A 14,406-nucleotide genomic window follows, 5' to 3' on the forward strand; every position below is an offset into this window, starting at 1 on the left:
CAGTTTTTATATTTCCTATCTACTCCCAAGAGTACAGATAATTCCCACCCACGATCCACCCAGCAGTCTGCCACACTGCACCCTCCAAGCAGCCCCTTGATTTTTCCCCAGAATCTAGCTAGCTCGCAACAATACACAAAAATATGATTAACATCTTCATCCACCCTTTCACACACCATACACGTCCTCCCATACTCTCCCCTGTGCATTTGGTGCAGGATGATGCAGGTGAAAATCCTCCTGTGCCTTATCTTGAAATCAAGATCGAATATTGCGTGCGGTATGTTAATATACTTCCACAAAATGGGTGTAATGTCCGGATATGTGTCTGTCCATTTACTCTCGCATGTGGGTTTTTGTACTCTGTGTCAATGCATGCTTATGCCAAATCTTTGTTGTGACATCAGCAATGGCGTGTGTCTTCCCCCCCAGGCACAGGGAGATTCCCACCGCATCATCCTGCCCAACCCTCCCCTTATTTCTAAACCCATCCCCCCATTCGCTCATCACACACTCTTCCACTCTCTCCAACACTTTCACAATCACTCCCCTCCTATGTTATCGGTCCGTGTACTTTGCGGCCAATGGATTTTCGTTTTGAAATGAGAAAACCAAAATCGGGAAACGAGCTGTTTCCCGATTACCATATAGAGATAGGAAAACAAAAATCCGAAAATGACCCATTTTCCGAATTTTGTTTTGATAATAGAAAACGGAAAACGGTAAAACGACCAGTTATCTGATTTTCTTTGATGTGCTTAAACATGGACATCGGGAATTAAAATACTGCGTGGAAATCTTCTTTCTCAATTTTGCGAATATTTTTGTGTTGTGACCCGGAAGCTATCAGTAGTTGGCGCGCGGTGTATTTAATTTGGAGCCAAGCTATCAGTAGTTGGCGGTGTATTTAATTTGGAGCCAGACATCCTTGAGACGCACCTCAAAATGGCATTGCACGAATATGCAGGTTTTATTTCAGAACACCGAAATAATGGAATGTCCTGTGGGGATATCGCCACTGCGTTATGCACCCAGTTTGGAACTACACGGGGGTTTTCCGAGAGGAATGTGCGGAGGTGGTGTGCTGAGCAGGGGCTTGTCAGGGACTTCTGCCCTGATAGTCAACTTGAAGTTGAAGTCGCTGAAGGTATTCTCGAGGTAGGTTTTTTTTTATCATCCGCCTTTCACGATTACCGCTTTTGTTAAGCATACAAAGGAATGCTACTCTTACATAAAAAGCTGACCACAGTTATATGCAAAGTCGGGCATCTGACTGGTGCTAATGCAATTTTTGGATTTAATTCATAAACACGTTGGTTGTTAATCAACAGGAAATATTTCTGTATTTTTAAAAAATGCACGTCTTAATCTTAAATTTAAACTAAGATGATTTACTATTTATAATTAAATATATATATTTAAGCAATATAGTAGGCTGCGAGTGGGGTAGGTAAGGGATATTCCCACGGGTGGTGTTCGGCCGTAGGTAACAGCAGGTAACAATATCCCTTACCTACCCCACTCGCACGAGTACTATATTGCTTTTATAAAACAATTTTATATTCAACCAATTAACATTTCAACACGAAGTTATTGATTTAAAAAATGTTAATTTCACCATTGTTTCTCCGCAACAAAAAATAGTTCCAGTCAACGTCTTGGTTTGGAATTACAAGAACTAACAGTTATCATCAGCGCGCTTTAGAATGTTTCATCGCAGAGTGATTTATTATTAGCTGTGAAAGTCCGAGTTGGGATGTCCTGGGGTATTCCAACTCATGGAACGTCTCTCGTCCAATCAGAAACGGCTTAATAACTCGATAGAACCCAATTGTTTTATAATATGTATATATATTATGTATGCTAAACATCATACCTACACCCCCCCCCCACCCCACCCCCCCAGACTGGATCGTCTTTTGGTCGAAAAATGATGACTGGATATCTATCCGCAAAAGGGGTTAAAGCTTCTGAAGGCAGAGTGGGCAATGTGTTGAGAAGTATTCATCAACCCTACCACATTGCAAGACAGCAGGTAAGGTCAAATAGCATTGTGTTTTCTACATTTCAATAGAACATACGTGTTGAGATTCTAATCATACGAATGAAAGATTATTGAGTTTTTATTATAATGGAATTCTTATATTTTAGGGTGCCCGGAATCTGAACCCCATACCCTACAATGCAGAATACATGGGTCACAAGCTGCATGTAGATCAGAATGAGAAGCTTGTTATGTTTGGAGTGACTCATGTTATGGCTATCGATGGTTTCAGCAAGAAGGTGGTCGGTCACTCCACCATGCCAATAAAGAACAACATCGTGATTTATGAGGAAGTGTACCGGTAAATTAACTTCACAGACTTTGTAAGGTGGAACCCAAAGTTGTCTCCTTAGGAGGACCCAGACTTGAACAAGTACATTAAAAAAGGTTAAAACCTAGATTTGTAATATGGAAATAATTAATTTGGAAATAACAAAAAACTTTTTCCCTCTTCCAGTTTCTTAGTTAATTTTCCAGTTTTACTATTATTGATATCATTCCAATTTTGACAAAAAAATGTAATTGTCACTTTAGCTGGCCATGGCTAAGAGACTGATGCTGTTTATGTATATTTTACGTTTGTCAGTGATTTATCTTCAGGCCTGCTGTTCTTTCCTATGGAATATGGGACCAGGTCAGAGTTGACTGTGGGAAAGAATTCTATCTGGCTTTATTCATCCAGGAAAAACTGGCAGAACATCGACACAATACTCAAAGGCAGCCCTACCTTCAGACACCTTCTACAAGGGTAAAATAAATGTGTTGTTAAAAATTAATCCTGGTTTCTTGCCATTGAGGCGTATTTCTAATGAGGGCAGGCAGACTGACACTATCCTTATAACCTGCACAGAACCATGTGATAGAGAGAATGTGGTCGGAGGTGAATGCTCGAGTCAACTACCCTTTGAAGACAGCTCTGGTACAGCTGGTGGACCAGGAGGAACTGGACATGGAGGACAACACATCCAGGTATTGTGTGTCAAACCTGACATGCCAGCTGGCTAGGATTGGCATCACAAATGTCGTACAGGCATGGAATGCACACAGGATCCCAGGTATGATTAATTTCATTTTACTGGCGGTATTACAGGCATAACTTGCTAATAAAGCAGTGTAAATTAATTTTGATGTTCTATTGTAGAGTTCAATCTGAAATGGATTCACAAATGTGTAGCTCAAATTGCAACACTGCAAATCCAGTACTTTCTGTAGAGGGGCAGATTCAATTAGTAAAACATGTTATTAGTTAGAATCAAGTTTTTTGGACGTTGACCATGTTCTTGCTTTTTTAGATGACTTCTACAGTTTTGGAGTTGAATGTAAATGAATACATGCTCAAAGCACAGACATTCATCTTTAATTTGAGGGCATTTACATTGGGTGAATTTTGTAGGAATGACCCCCATCTGAATGAAGCTGTCATTATTGTCAACTCCAATATGCTGTGAAAGACAACTAAAATAACAAGTCAAAACATCATTGGCAAAATGATTACCTCCCCACAAGTGTAACCCCTTTAATCTCACTACTCACTTTACTGTCTTGCAGGAAGGGGAATACCAAACGAACTGGCTAAAGAAGGGTGTCCTGCAAAACTTTCTGAGGACCTTCTGCCAGTCGGTGCAGTTGCAGCTGACCTGTATCAGCAGGAAATGGGATCAGCCTTGAAAAGAGAATCCATTTTTGGAAGTGATCCTTTCCCCTCTGAAGAAGCCCAACAATGGACTGAAACTGAGTTTGGTTCTCTCTTTGATTTGCTATCCCTCTTCCAAAATGTGGTTAACCATAACTATGGCCCTTTTAAAAATGCAGTGAGGTCTCTGATTGATATCACCTCAAGACATGTGCGACCTGTTACACAGTGACCTGCAATGGTCAATGAAGAAGCAGTATACCAAAAATAACATTTTATTACAACAATGATAAAGTGGAAGTTGTCTTTTTTTTCTTTTCGTTTTTTTAAAACGGTCACACACAATATAAACATTACAACAAACAACATCTTTCTGGTCATGTACCCATAATAACATCCAACAAACAAACTGAGGTAGTTCCAGTAATGTAAACATAACAAACAATAACAAACAATTATCTATCAAATCAAATCAATTTCTCTCTCCTTGAAAAGTGACAAGGCAGCAGAGAGACCCTTCACTTCATGTATTTTATTTTCAAAGTCTCCTGCCCTGCATTTCAAGCAGTGGTCTGATGTGACTAACCACAGCTCCACACAGGTACGACATCCAATTATCGATTCACAGCATGTGGCGAACATGGGATCTGCCATTACAGCTGCAAGGTTAAAAAAATATATATTATAAATTGATGCAGAAAATAACATTTAATTGTTAGTTGCAATATAGAAGGAAATTAACTAAGCAATCAGAAGTGTGTTTTATCGCAGAGTGAATGTTGAAGATGGCGATGAACACCCGTGACAGCTGGTCAGCGCAGTGCTTGAGGGTGGCAGGCGGCTATGTTTTGTACTGTAGAATGACCTACTGTTACATATCTTACACGTACCTTTACACACAAGACATGCAAAGGCTTCCTTTAAGGGCTGCAAACCGACATTTGCCATTATCTCCTCCTTTTGAGACTTGGCCAGCTGAGACAGCTGGTTGATTGAATTAGTGACCTCTTGGAGACTCCCGGCGGCTTGCTTCAGCTGGTCAACACGTCCAAGGACCTCCTGCAGGCTTGAATCTCCATCCCTTCGACTTAAATGTATGAACAGAAAAGAAAGGATTAAAGATTTTTTTCAAATGGTGCATATGAACAAATGTTTGAATATCTTTCTGAATATTTTATAAATCTTAATTTACTCTGTAAAAGCGTCAACCTATGAGACATTGTTGTCATATAATTGAATCATAATGACTTCATTCATGATCATCACTCAAAAAAGCAGACCAAATTAAGTTCAAATAATAATTATTCTTCCACTCTACTTTCTTTTTCCTTTCTTAACTTTTGCATTACACTGGTATTTCCTTCAGGAAGTTTTAGTTCATATATGAATTTGCCTACAGATCAAATGTTGTATTACCTTGTTTTAGCTCTTCTCCCATTCTGAAACTCCACAAAGTCACTTTCAGGCACAGCATATATTTTTCTTGAGTTCTGTTTCCAGAACTGGGAACCTAAGAAGTCAGAAAACATTAACTTCACTTCTGTTTTTAAAAGGGGTCATTGACTTTTTGGGGGTATTTCACACGGTTCCTTACGGTCTCCGAATAGGGTATGTAACATTGGTTGGGCTGTAAACAAACACGTGTTATTTATTTGAATGAAACACAGTCAGGGACATGAAATAACGTTAGCCACATTGCCAATAAACTAAACCATCACATCTACCGATAATAGAAACAGGGAGGATACGTTAGCAACAACATAATACTACAGCTTGCGGTTGTAATGAACAAAGGGTCAGAACAGCACCTTTTCAGCTACATCTTCTTAGCAAATCCTGCTTTACATACCTACCGGTTTCTAATTGTGAGATTTGCATATGAAAGAAGTGTCAATGGACTTTAAGGGTTCATTGTATGTACATTTTACCCACTGAACTGTCGTTAATCAACTGTGACAAGGTAAATTTGTTTTTTGCAATCAATGACTCCTTTAAAATCAACATTAAGGTTTATTAGAAACCACAAATTAGAAGCAAGTTTCTGATCATACAACTTACTTCTTGTGCCCTCAGAGTCCATTATTTCGTTTCCTTGGGTGTCCGTCAAGGTAATAGGCTCATCAGAGCCCACGGCATCTTGAACTTTGGCCGAAATTCGTTCAACGCAGGCCTCAGCTTCCAAAAAGCGCACAACTACTGTCCTGGAAGGACTGAGTTTCTCATTAACAATTTCTGCCAGATGGATTGACCTGGGGATAAATCAGACCGTCTTATCACACCTATGGGCCTAAAATGATATTTATATATTATAGGACGAGATTTTAGCAGCAGAGATCAGTTACATATTTAACAAGTTACATATTTAACAAGTAACCTTTGGAATGATCTTCCCTGGAACAAGCTAGCTCCACTAGCTCGTGGAGTTCCAGCTCGTGGTGGTGGTGGTGGTGTTTCAGTGGAAAAACCAGACGCAGAAAAAGATGTGGCAGAAGCAGAAGCCGGTGAGGGTCGGCGCATGAACCCAAAAGCAGGGGCACCAGCAGCGGGTGGAAGGTGCTCTGCATCGCCGTGGACCTCATAATGACTGCGATTAGTTAGATTAATTATTGAAAAATGGCCTGCTGGCTCTGGAAATATTGCCGTGTTGGAGTCGTCCGTGATATAAAGACTGCTGCAACTGACCTGTTTAATAGAATTAAATGAAAAATACCATAAAGGATTAAAAAACATTGTAATTAAATAGTACAAATACTACTAATCCCGTGTTTCCATAACAAATATACATCACAGGTCAACATACTTAAAACAATTCATATATATATTAGGGCTGTGAAATGATAAAAAAAAAAAGTGTGGATTAATCTGTGGATTAATCATGATTTATCACATATTTCCGATTTTCTCTGTATATTAATCATGACAAAAGACGGATATATACATTTAACATGTTTTCTTTTTTCATTAATGAAAAACTAAAACAATGGTGCTGCAACTCAGCAGTTCTTTAATAATAATTAATTTTATTTGTATCGCACTCTTCAGAAGTTTGTTCAGAAGAATCTCAGAGCGCCAAGTCTTTAGCAGTTCTCTTTGCTTTTCCATATGGAACATTAATATATCATCATCCCAAAAAGAATTCGGGCTTTTTAGCTATTGTTTGGTTGAATACAAATGTTTCTTATCTTTTCAAATCAAACAGAAATGATTTGGGCTTCTTAGCCATTGTTTTAGTGGATGGTTGAAAATGTCTCTTTATTGTCAAACAACCATTGACCACACCATGACACAATATAGTCTTCCTTTCGCCAGCTGGTGTGGCAAACTACCTTGTTCACATTCCCTGATAGTAAAGCTGACGGCTTCTTTAGCACCATGTGTCCTGTGACTGACAAGTGACAACAACGTCTTTCACACGGCATTGTGGATGAAGGAGTGGCTAGATATTTGCGAGCCCTGGCAGTTAGATATTTAGCGAACTATGCTAACTAATCAATCTAGTTGAGAGAACATCCCTAAACAGTTATGTCATGTCAACTAGTATTATTACCACTACTAGTACATCACTAGTCTCTCCAACAAATGAGTTAATGTTAAAATCAAAATGTTAATGTTACCGTTTGTAAAATTGCATGTGGGAAGTCAAAAAACTATTTTGCGCTCAAAAAATAGCCGCGGCTATGCTAACATTAACTCATTCTACCTGTCGTAGAATGACATGCCACCAAGCTAAGGCGCTGTGAACTGTGTGAGCATTTTTTTTGCAATGGATAAAAGTGTCAATTATAAGTTGAAAAGTAACATCACCTGAAAAATCCTGCAAATTTTGTCTGCAGACATGTCCTCTTGCTTCATAGTCAGCCGTTTGGGTCCGCGAAACAATATGAAGCTCTCCATTTCCATTCCATGCAATGTAACGGTTAAGCTTGTGAGAGGAACTTCCGGGTCACAACACAAAATCTTCGCAAAATTGAGAAAGAAGATTTCCACGCAGTATTTTAATTCCCGATGTCAATGTTTAAGCACATCAAAGAAAATCAGATAACTGGTCGTTTTACCGTTTTCCGTTTTCTATTATCAAAACAAAATTCGGAAAATGGGTCATTTTCGGATTTTTGTTTTCCTATCTCTATATGGTAATCGGGAAACAGCTCGTTTCCCGATTTTGGTTTTCTCATTTCAAAACGAAAATCCATTGGCCGCAAAGTACACGGACCGTTATCCCCTTCTCTCTCACTATCCTAATCACTCTTTCTTTATCCCATCTCCCTCCCCTGTCGACTAAATCTCCCACCCACTTCAGCCCCGCCCTCTCAAGAGCCAAGCTCTTGATGACTCCTCCGCCCCCCTGTTTAAAATATGGGCTGGAGAGGAAAGGCAGCCTCATCACAGACGCTCTTGACTCGCATACGAGTGTAGTCTTATCAAAAAGCAGGAACCACGCGTTGAGCACCTCCTGGAAGAACCGCGGCAGATGTGCATAAGCCGCTGCGTTCTGCATCTGCAACAAATTGTCTTTACTTTGAAGACCAAATGTGCTCAGCCACTGGCTGAAGTGGCCTTTCCAGGCCGCCTCCCGACTTGCATTCCTAAATGTACCTATCAATTTAGTTTGTAACGCAGTTCTTTTTGCGAGTACGTCCATCAATCCTAGCCCACCCTGATCAGCGTTCTATGCGCAATACTGGCTGCTTTGCTCCTCCAAATAAAGTCTCTAACGACTTTTGCTATCTTCTGCTCAGCCCAAGTCGGAAGCGCACAAGTGCTCAAGGCATGGTTCACCTGCGACAACACTTGAGCATTGTTGACGGCCACCCTTCCCCTCAATAGCAGACCCCTAGCCCTCCACATACTCAGGGTCTTTTGCATACGCACTAGGGATGGGCGTGAGGAATCGATTACTCGACTACTCCTCGTAACAAACGAGGTCCACTCGGTTGGTGGACAGGCAAACTCGAGTTTGCATATACACACACAAACAACGTTTTCTGAAGCAAATGTTTACATTTTCTGTGCGGCGCCACTAACGCATGCCGTGGGCACAAAGCCAATGAAATGCATCAAATTTCTGTGTGGTGCGTTCCGTGCCGTGTGCAGGCACGCCAGAATTCAAAAAGTTAAGAGATGGCGGTAAATGCAAAGCGCAGTGAAGAATAGAAATACTTTACAGAAATAGCAGATCATAAGGTGAAATGTAAAATATGCCAAGCGAAATCGAGCTACCAGAGTACTACAAGTACTCTGGTATGCGGCAACATATGCTCCTGAAACACAACGGTGAGTAAGGGAAAGCAGACCCGCAGCAACCAAGTGTGTCGGCTATTTTCACCGCCGCAAGATGCAGCTGTAATACCGGCCGTGTATAGAAGATCACAACGTTGAGTATTTTCATCGTCCATTTGCTGCCGTTTTATTTGCAGCTTTAAATTATTTGCAATGGTTAGGCTACTTGTTTCGTTTTTTTTAAACTGTTACAGGCCTTGGTTCGACGTGATTTAAATTGTGAGACGCATATTTATTTTTGTAAGGAAAATGTGTTCAACGTTTGCAAAAATAAATAACGAATGCTCTGATAACTCTGACTGTTTTGATGGAGAATAAGCATTACATGTTTGGTTGGTAATATTGCCGTTCATCATCAGGCCTATTCCTGATGCAGATGCGTTGCATTCTAAAAATAGATTCAATTAAACGAGTACTCGATTGATCCTCGTTGAATTCCTTCGATCACTCGAGTTTGGAATTTACTACTCGTGCCCATCCCTAATACGCACAATAACATCTTTCCACGTCAAATCATCACATTCATTCTCATCACTTCCAACATACACTCCGAGCACTTTTATTTTATTCTCTACTACTTTGAATCCCCATTTGTTATTTAGACCTTTGTTCCTACCCATCCATTATTTCAGACTTTTCCATATTAATTTTTGCTCCTGAAGCTCTCTCATAAGTTTATATATGTTTCAATACTATGTCTATATCACTCTAATTTTTAACCATTATATTAATATCATCCGCGTACTGCGTTAAACTAATTTTTCCCTTACCTATTCCACACACTCTTATCATTAGAAATTAAAGCCGCAAACGGCTCCGCCACCATGCTGAAGAGCAGTGCTGACATTGGGCAGCCCTGCCTCACTGACCTCTTGATATTAACCTCTTAAACCCGAGCGCCCCCGGGGGCGGGGGCAGCTGCGCCAACGTGTGCTGTAAACAGCTGTAAACAGCACCACCATGCTCCAACATGTCCATGGTGCATACCCACGTAAATGGAAGAAGCTCGGCTAAAAGCCCATGATAACCATTTTTACTTAAACAAAATACAATTCTAACACCAAGCAACTAAATGAGCCCAGACGTGAGAGCCAGGCGAGTGCATAGCCGTTGGAAGTGTAGACAACGGCGGCCGCCCATTGGCTCGGAGTCTACACTTGTCTACACTTGCCGGCCGCTTACACCTTTATGTTTGTTGCTACTGTAATAGGGGAATGTTCTGGATGAGGAATTGACTGTCTTATCTTGTCATGTTTATGATTTTTTATATTCTGTTAATTGTTGCATGAAAATAAAGGTCAGAGAGGTTTATTGGAGTGCAATTTTTGTTTTTTTAATAACTCACATTTTCAATAATAAAATAGGTTGTCACAGGTTTATAAACACAGGTGTAAAAAAACATGAATAATTGTAATATTAGCTTAAAATATAAATCTAAAACAGCAATGACAACCAAGATAAAGATTAAATATACATTATAGAATATAAAGCCTTGTCCTGGAGATCAATGTAAAAGGCATCAAGCTCGTAGTGCAAGAGAATTATTATGCCTGTGACAGAGGTAACGAGTGCATATAGCCTATATATTGTGGCATCCCGCCACGTAAACCTCGGCCTGGACGGGCCCGCCCGAGGGACCGTGAAGGACGGGGTATACCACCCCCACCCACCAGCCGGCGACGGAGAGCATCCCTTTCGCCTCCCCAATCAGGGTGATTGGTGGACACCTGGCCGGTGGCAGAGGAGCCATCTTAAAAGGAGGTCCAGGACAGCACAGCACGGCACTGGAAAAGGGGAAGAAATGTGATGCATATTATTAATAAAGTCCAGTCTGCAATTGATGGGGTGACAGAGTGGGGATTTGACTGGGGGTGCAGATTTTCGGTAGAGAAAACTCTAACTGTATTTTTCACTAGGAAAATAATTGAGGATGGGATGAAATTGAGGATGTATGGGAAAGAGTTGGCTCATTTAAATATTTGGGAGTTATTTTTGATTCTAGGGTAACATGGGCAGACCATATTAGGAAGATTGAGGATAAATGCAAAAAGGTAATAAATGTGATGAGATGTTTGACTGGTAGGGATTGGGGAGCGAGCTGTTCAGCTTTAAAGACTATATATGTAGCTATGATTAGATCTGTGTTTGATTATGGGTGTATAGTGTATGGGTCAGCCGCAGTGTCTCTCTTGAGAAAGCTGGACGTGATTCAGGCTAAGGCATTAAGGGTATGCAGTGGGGCTTTTAAATCATCACCAGTGCCTGCTCTGCAGGTAGAAATGGGGGAAATGCCACTGGAGTTGAGAAGGAAATAATTGATGGAACTATTGGGCTAATCTGCGAGGGCACAGTGAGTCTCACCCCACAAAAGGAGTGTTGAAAGAGTGCTGGGTTTATGGGAAGTGTGAGAGGAATCATTTTGGTCGGGTGGGGAATGATATAGCGAAAGAGTTTGGTGTGGGTGAATTGAAGCTTAGTCCAACAGTGGTATATCCATTAATGCCGCCATGGAGGATGGTGTGGCCAGAGGTGGACTGGTTTGTGTTGGATATAAAGAAGAGAGAGAGAGAACAGATAGACCTGGCTAGTGTTTTTAATATTCATCTTCTTATAGAGTACAGTGAGTATGTTCATGTTTTTACAGATGGTGCCAAACAACCTGAGACAGGAGTGACAGGGTTTGGAGTAGTTGTTCCATCAAAAAGAATAGAGTTTAATAGAAGAACATCAGATAATATAAGCGTTTATACAGTGGAGATGTTGGGGTGCTGGTCGCATTAAAATGGGTGGAATCAAGTACAGTTGAGAAAATTGATCTGTACAGATTCAGCATCAGTTTTGGCAAGTATGAGGTATTTTTATTCAAGTAGTCGCCAAGGTTTGTTGTATGAAGTTCTACAGTCAATTACGAGAATCGTTCAGCAGGGGAGGCAAATACATTTTTCATGGGTTCCAGCTCATGTAGGGGTGAAGGGAAATGAGAAAGCCGATAAGATGGCGAAGAAGGCATTGGAGAAGGAAAAAGTAGAAATGAATATCAGTTTAAGTAAGGCAGAAGTTAAAAGCCTGATATGGGGAAAAGTTAACAAAATGTGGCAAGACAAATGGGACAGTGAGGTGAAAGGGAGATATTCATATAATATTCAAAAAAGTGTTAATGTTAAAATAAGGTATAGTGGTCAGAGGAAGGATGAACAAATTTTGATAAGGTTAAGGTTGGGGCACAGTGCACTAAATAAAACAATGAATTTGATAGGAAAACACCCCACTGGATTATGTGAGGGGTGCCAGGTAGAGGAGACAGTGGAACATGTTTTAATGAACTGTAGTGGTTATGGGATGGAGAGGGATAGTATGAAAAAATCAATTGAGGGAATTGGGTATGCAGGAGTACACTTTGGAAAATATTTTAAGATTAATGAAGAGGAATTGTATAAAAGTATTGTTTGGCTTTTTGAGAGAAACAGGGTTATATGATAGGATATAGAGTAGAAAGAAGGTGTGAATGAGTGAGTGTTTGGATATTTTTGTTTTGATTCATTAACTGGATCAGAAGAGGGCGGTAATGCACCAAGTTGTGGATGCCAACCGCCGTAAAACCCCAAGAAGAAGAAGACAGCACGGCACGGGAGGAAGTGCTCGTGTCCGGGAGAGGCTAGAGGCCCACGGAGGCCCGAGAGACTGCGAGCTCCTTGTTTGATTTAAGTTGATTGTAAATAAATGCCTTTAACGGCGTATCCGCACGCTAAAAGTGTCGTTCATCCGTGGAACCTGGCCCAACCGAGCACCGGGTTACCACATATGGTGGAGAATGCAGGCAAGCTGAAGATCCCACTACGACCCCCCGGTGAAGTACCCCACCCATACGGTATGCCGAACCCGGACGGGACAGACGCCGCCGCGAGAGACGCCGCCGCCGCCGCGAGAGACGACGCCGCCGCCGCCGCCGCGAGAGACGACGACGACGATGACGCCGCCGCCGCGAGAGACGACGACGCCGCCGCCGCGAGAGACGACGACGCCGCCGCCGCCGCGGGAGAGAAGGCCGCAGCGCGAGGCCGGGACGGGACGGCGTAGCCGGCTGACGCGGACGTGGGGACGGGTCGGCCCTGTATGCTGGCGACCTGCTGGGCGCAGGGAACGTCCGGTAGTCCGACCATCCCGGCGCGGGTGATGAACCGGGACACGCAGGCCCTCCTGGACACCGGCAGTGTGGTTACCCTCCTTCGCCCCGACCTGGCGGGTGGGAAGGCAGGGGAACCAATGGAGGTGGCCTGCGTCCACGGGGACACCCGGACGTACCCAACGTGCCACGTGGTTGTCCGCACCCCACACGGAGTGTTCACGATCCGGGCGGGGATTGTTCCCCACCTACCGGTCCCGTTGGTAATCGGGAGGGACTGCCCGATTTTCCGCCGGTTTTGGGACCCGGCACTAGAGTCCCGGGGCAGGAGAGATGCGGCTGCCGTCGCGGCAAGGGATGCGGCCGCGCCGCTGCGAGAGGTGCGGCCGCCGCCGCCGCGAGGGACGCAGCCGCCGCCGCCGCGAGGGACGCAGCCGCCGCCGCCGGAGACACCCGGCCCCGTCGAGATACCTGCCTGGGTGGATCCCTCGTTTACCTGAGGCTTGGTCAAAGGGTGGAGGAGTGTGGCATCCCGCCACGTAAACCTCGGCCTGGACGGGCCCGAGGGACCGTGAAGGACGGGGTATACCACCCCCACCCACCAGCCGGCGACGGAGAGCATCCCTTTCGCCTCCCCAATCAGGGTGATTGGTGGACACCTGGCCGGTGGCAGAGGAGCCATCTTAAAAGGAGGTCCAGGACAGCACAGCACGGCACAGGAGCAAGGAGGAAGTGCTCGTGTCCGGGAGAGGCTAGGGGCCCACGAAGGCCCTAGAGACTGCGAGCTCCTTGTTTGATTTAAGTTGATTGTAAATAAATGCCCTTAACGGCGTATCCGCACGCTAAAAGTGTCGTTCATCCGTGGAACCTGGCCCAACCGAGCACCGGGTTACCACAATATATACACACAAAACAAGATTTTGATGAGTTGTGACATTTGTGATTTGCACATTAAGGAAGTAATTAGTAAGTAGTTTCCAAGAAGGCGCATAAAGATATGTCATGAACTGGAAAAAGAATGATTGCATCTGCTAAATATATACAAAGAACACAGCAAGCACAACAGTAAAAACACCTCTAAAATATAAAATTCAAACAGTGAGAAATAAGGTGCATAGTGAAATATAATACAAAACGAATGATTGTGTCTGTCAAATATTAATATATATAATATATACAAAGAGCCCAGCGCTGCTCTAAGGGGCCTGGGACCTGAGAGGCCAGAAGCTCGTCCACTGCCATATGGAAGTCTGTGATATTTTCAAAAGTCTTTCCAGTGAGGCCTTTGGATGTGGATAATTTGGATTGCTGACAGTGTTTTTTTCC

The 14,406-nt window shown here is 42.8% G+C and overlaps 1 protein-coding gene and 1 long non-coding RNA gene across 4 annotated transcripts; one reads left to right on the top strand and one right to left on the bottom strand.

Annotated features, from left to right (window-relative positions):
* The first annotated feature begins 566 nt into the window (after nt 1-566).
* On the top strand, nt 567-5,100 carry LOC132445452 (uncharacterized). Its single transcript, XM_060035448.1, has 6 exons — nt 567-1,158; nt 1,907-2,035; nt 2,152-2,345; nt 2,645-2,792; nt 2,895-3,099; nt 3,593-5,100. The coding sequence occupies exons 1-6, from the start codon at nt 946-948 to the stop codon at nt 3,907-3,909; spliced, it is 1,206 nt and encodes a 401-aa protein (XP_059891431.1). The 5' UTR covers nt 567-945; the 3' UTR covers nt 3,910-5,100.
* Nucleotides 4,016-7,885, bottom strand: LOC132445453 (uncharacterized). 3 transcript variants are annotated; one of them, XR_009522588.1, is made up of 4 exons: nt 7,482-7,885; nt 6,052-6,359; nt 5,094-5,926; nt 4,016-4,764 (listed from the first exon to the last, which is right to left on the bottom strand). It is a non-coding gene; the product is annotated as an uncharacterized LOC132445453 (long non-coding RNA). The 3 variants fall into 3 exon arrangements; XR_009522587.1 differs by lacking the exon at nt 7,482-7,885 and having other exon boundaries at nt 4,016-4,336; nt 4,568-4,764; nt 6,052-6,538; XR_009522586.1 differs by lacking the exon at nt 7,482-7,885 and having other exon boundaries at nt 6,052-6,538.
* Between the last annotated feature and the right edge of the window lie 6,521 nt (nt 7,886-14,406).

Source organism: Gadus macrocephalus, chromosome 17 (genome assembly GCF_031168955.1).
Source record: "Gadus macrocephalus chromosome 17, ASM3116895v1".
NCBI lineage: Eukaryota > Metazoa > Chordata > Actinopteri > Gadiformes > Gadidae > Gadus > Gadus macrocephalus.

What these genes read in the sequence shown, in the direction of transcription:
- LOC132445452 (XM_060035448.1), top strand. Translation starts at nt 946, where the DNA reads ATGGCATTGCACGAATATGCAGGTTTTATTTCAGAACACCGAAATAAT. An exon ending in TCGCTGAAGGTATTCTCGAG is followed by an intron (nt 1,159 to 1,906) that starts GTAGGTTTTTTT and finishes CCACCCCCCCAG; the next exon opens with ACTGGATCGTCTTTTGGTCG. An exon ending in ATTTATGAGGAAGTGTACCG is followed by an intron (nt 2,346 to 2,644) that starts GTAAATTAACTT and finishes ATTTATCTTCAG; the next exon opens with GCCTGCTGTTCTTTCCTATG.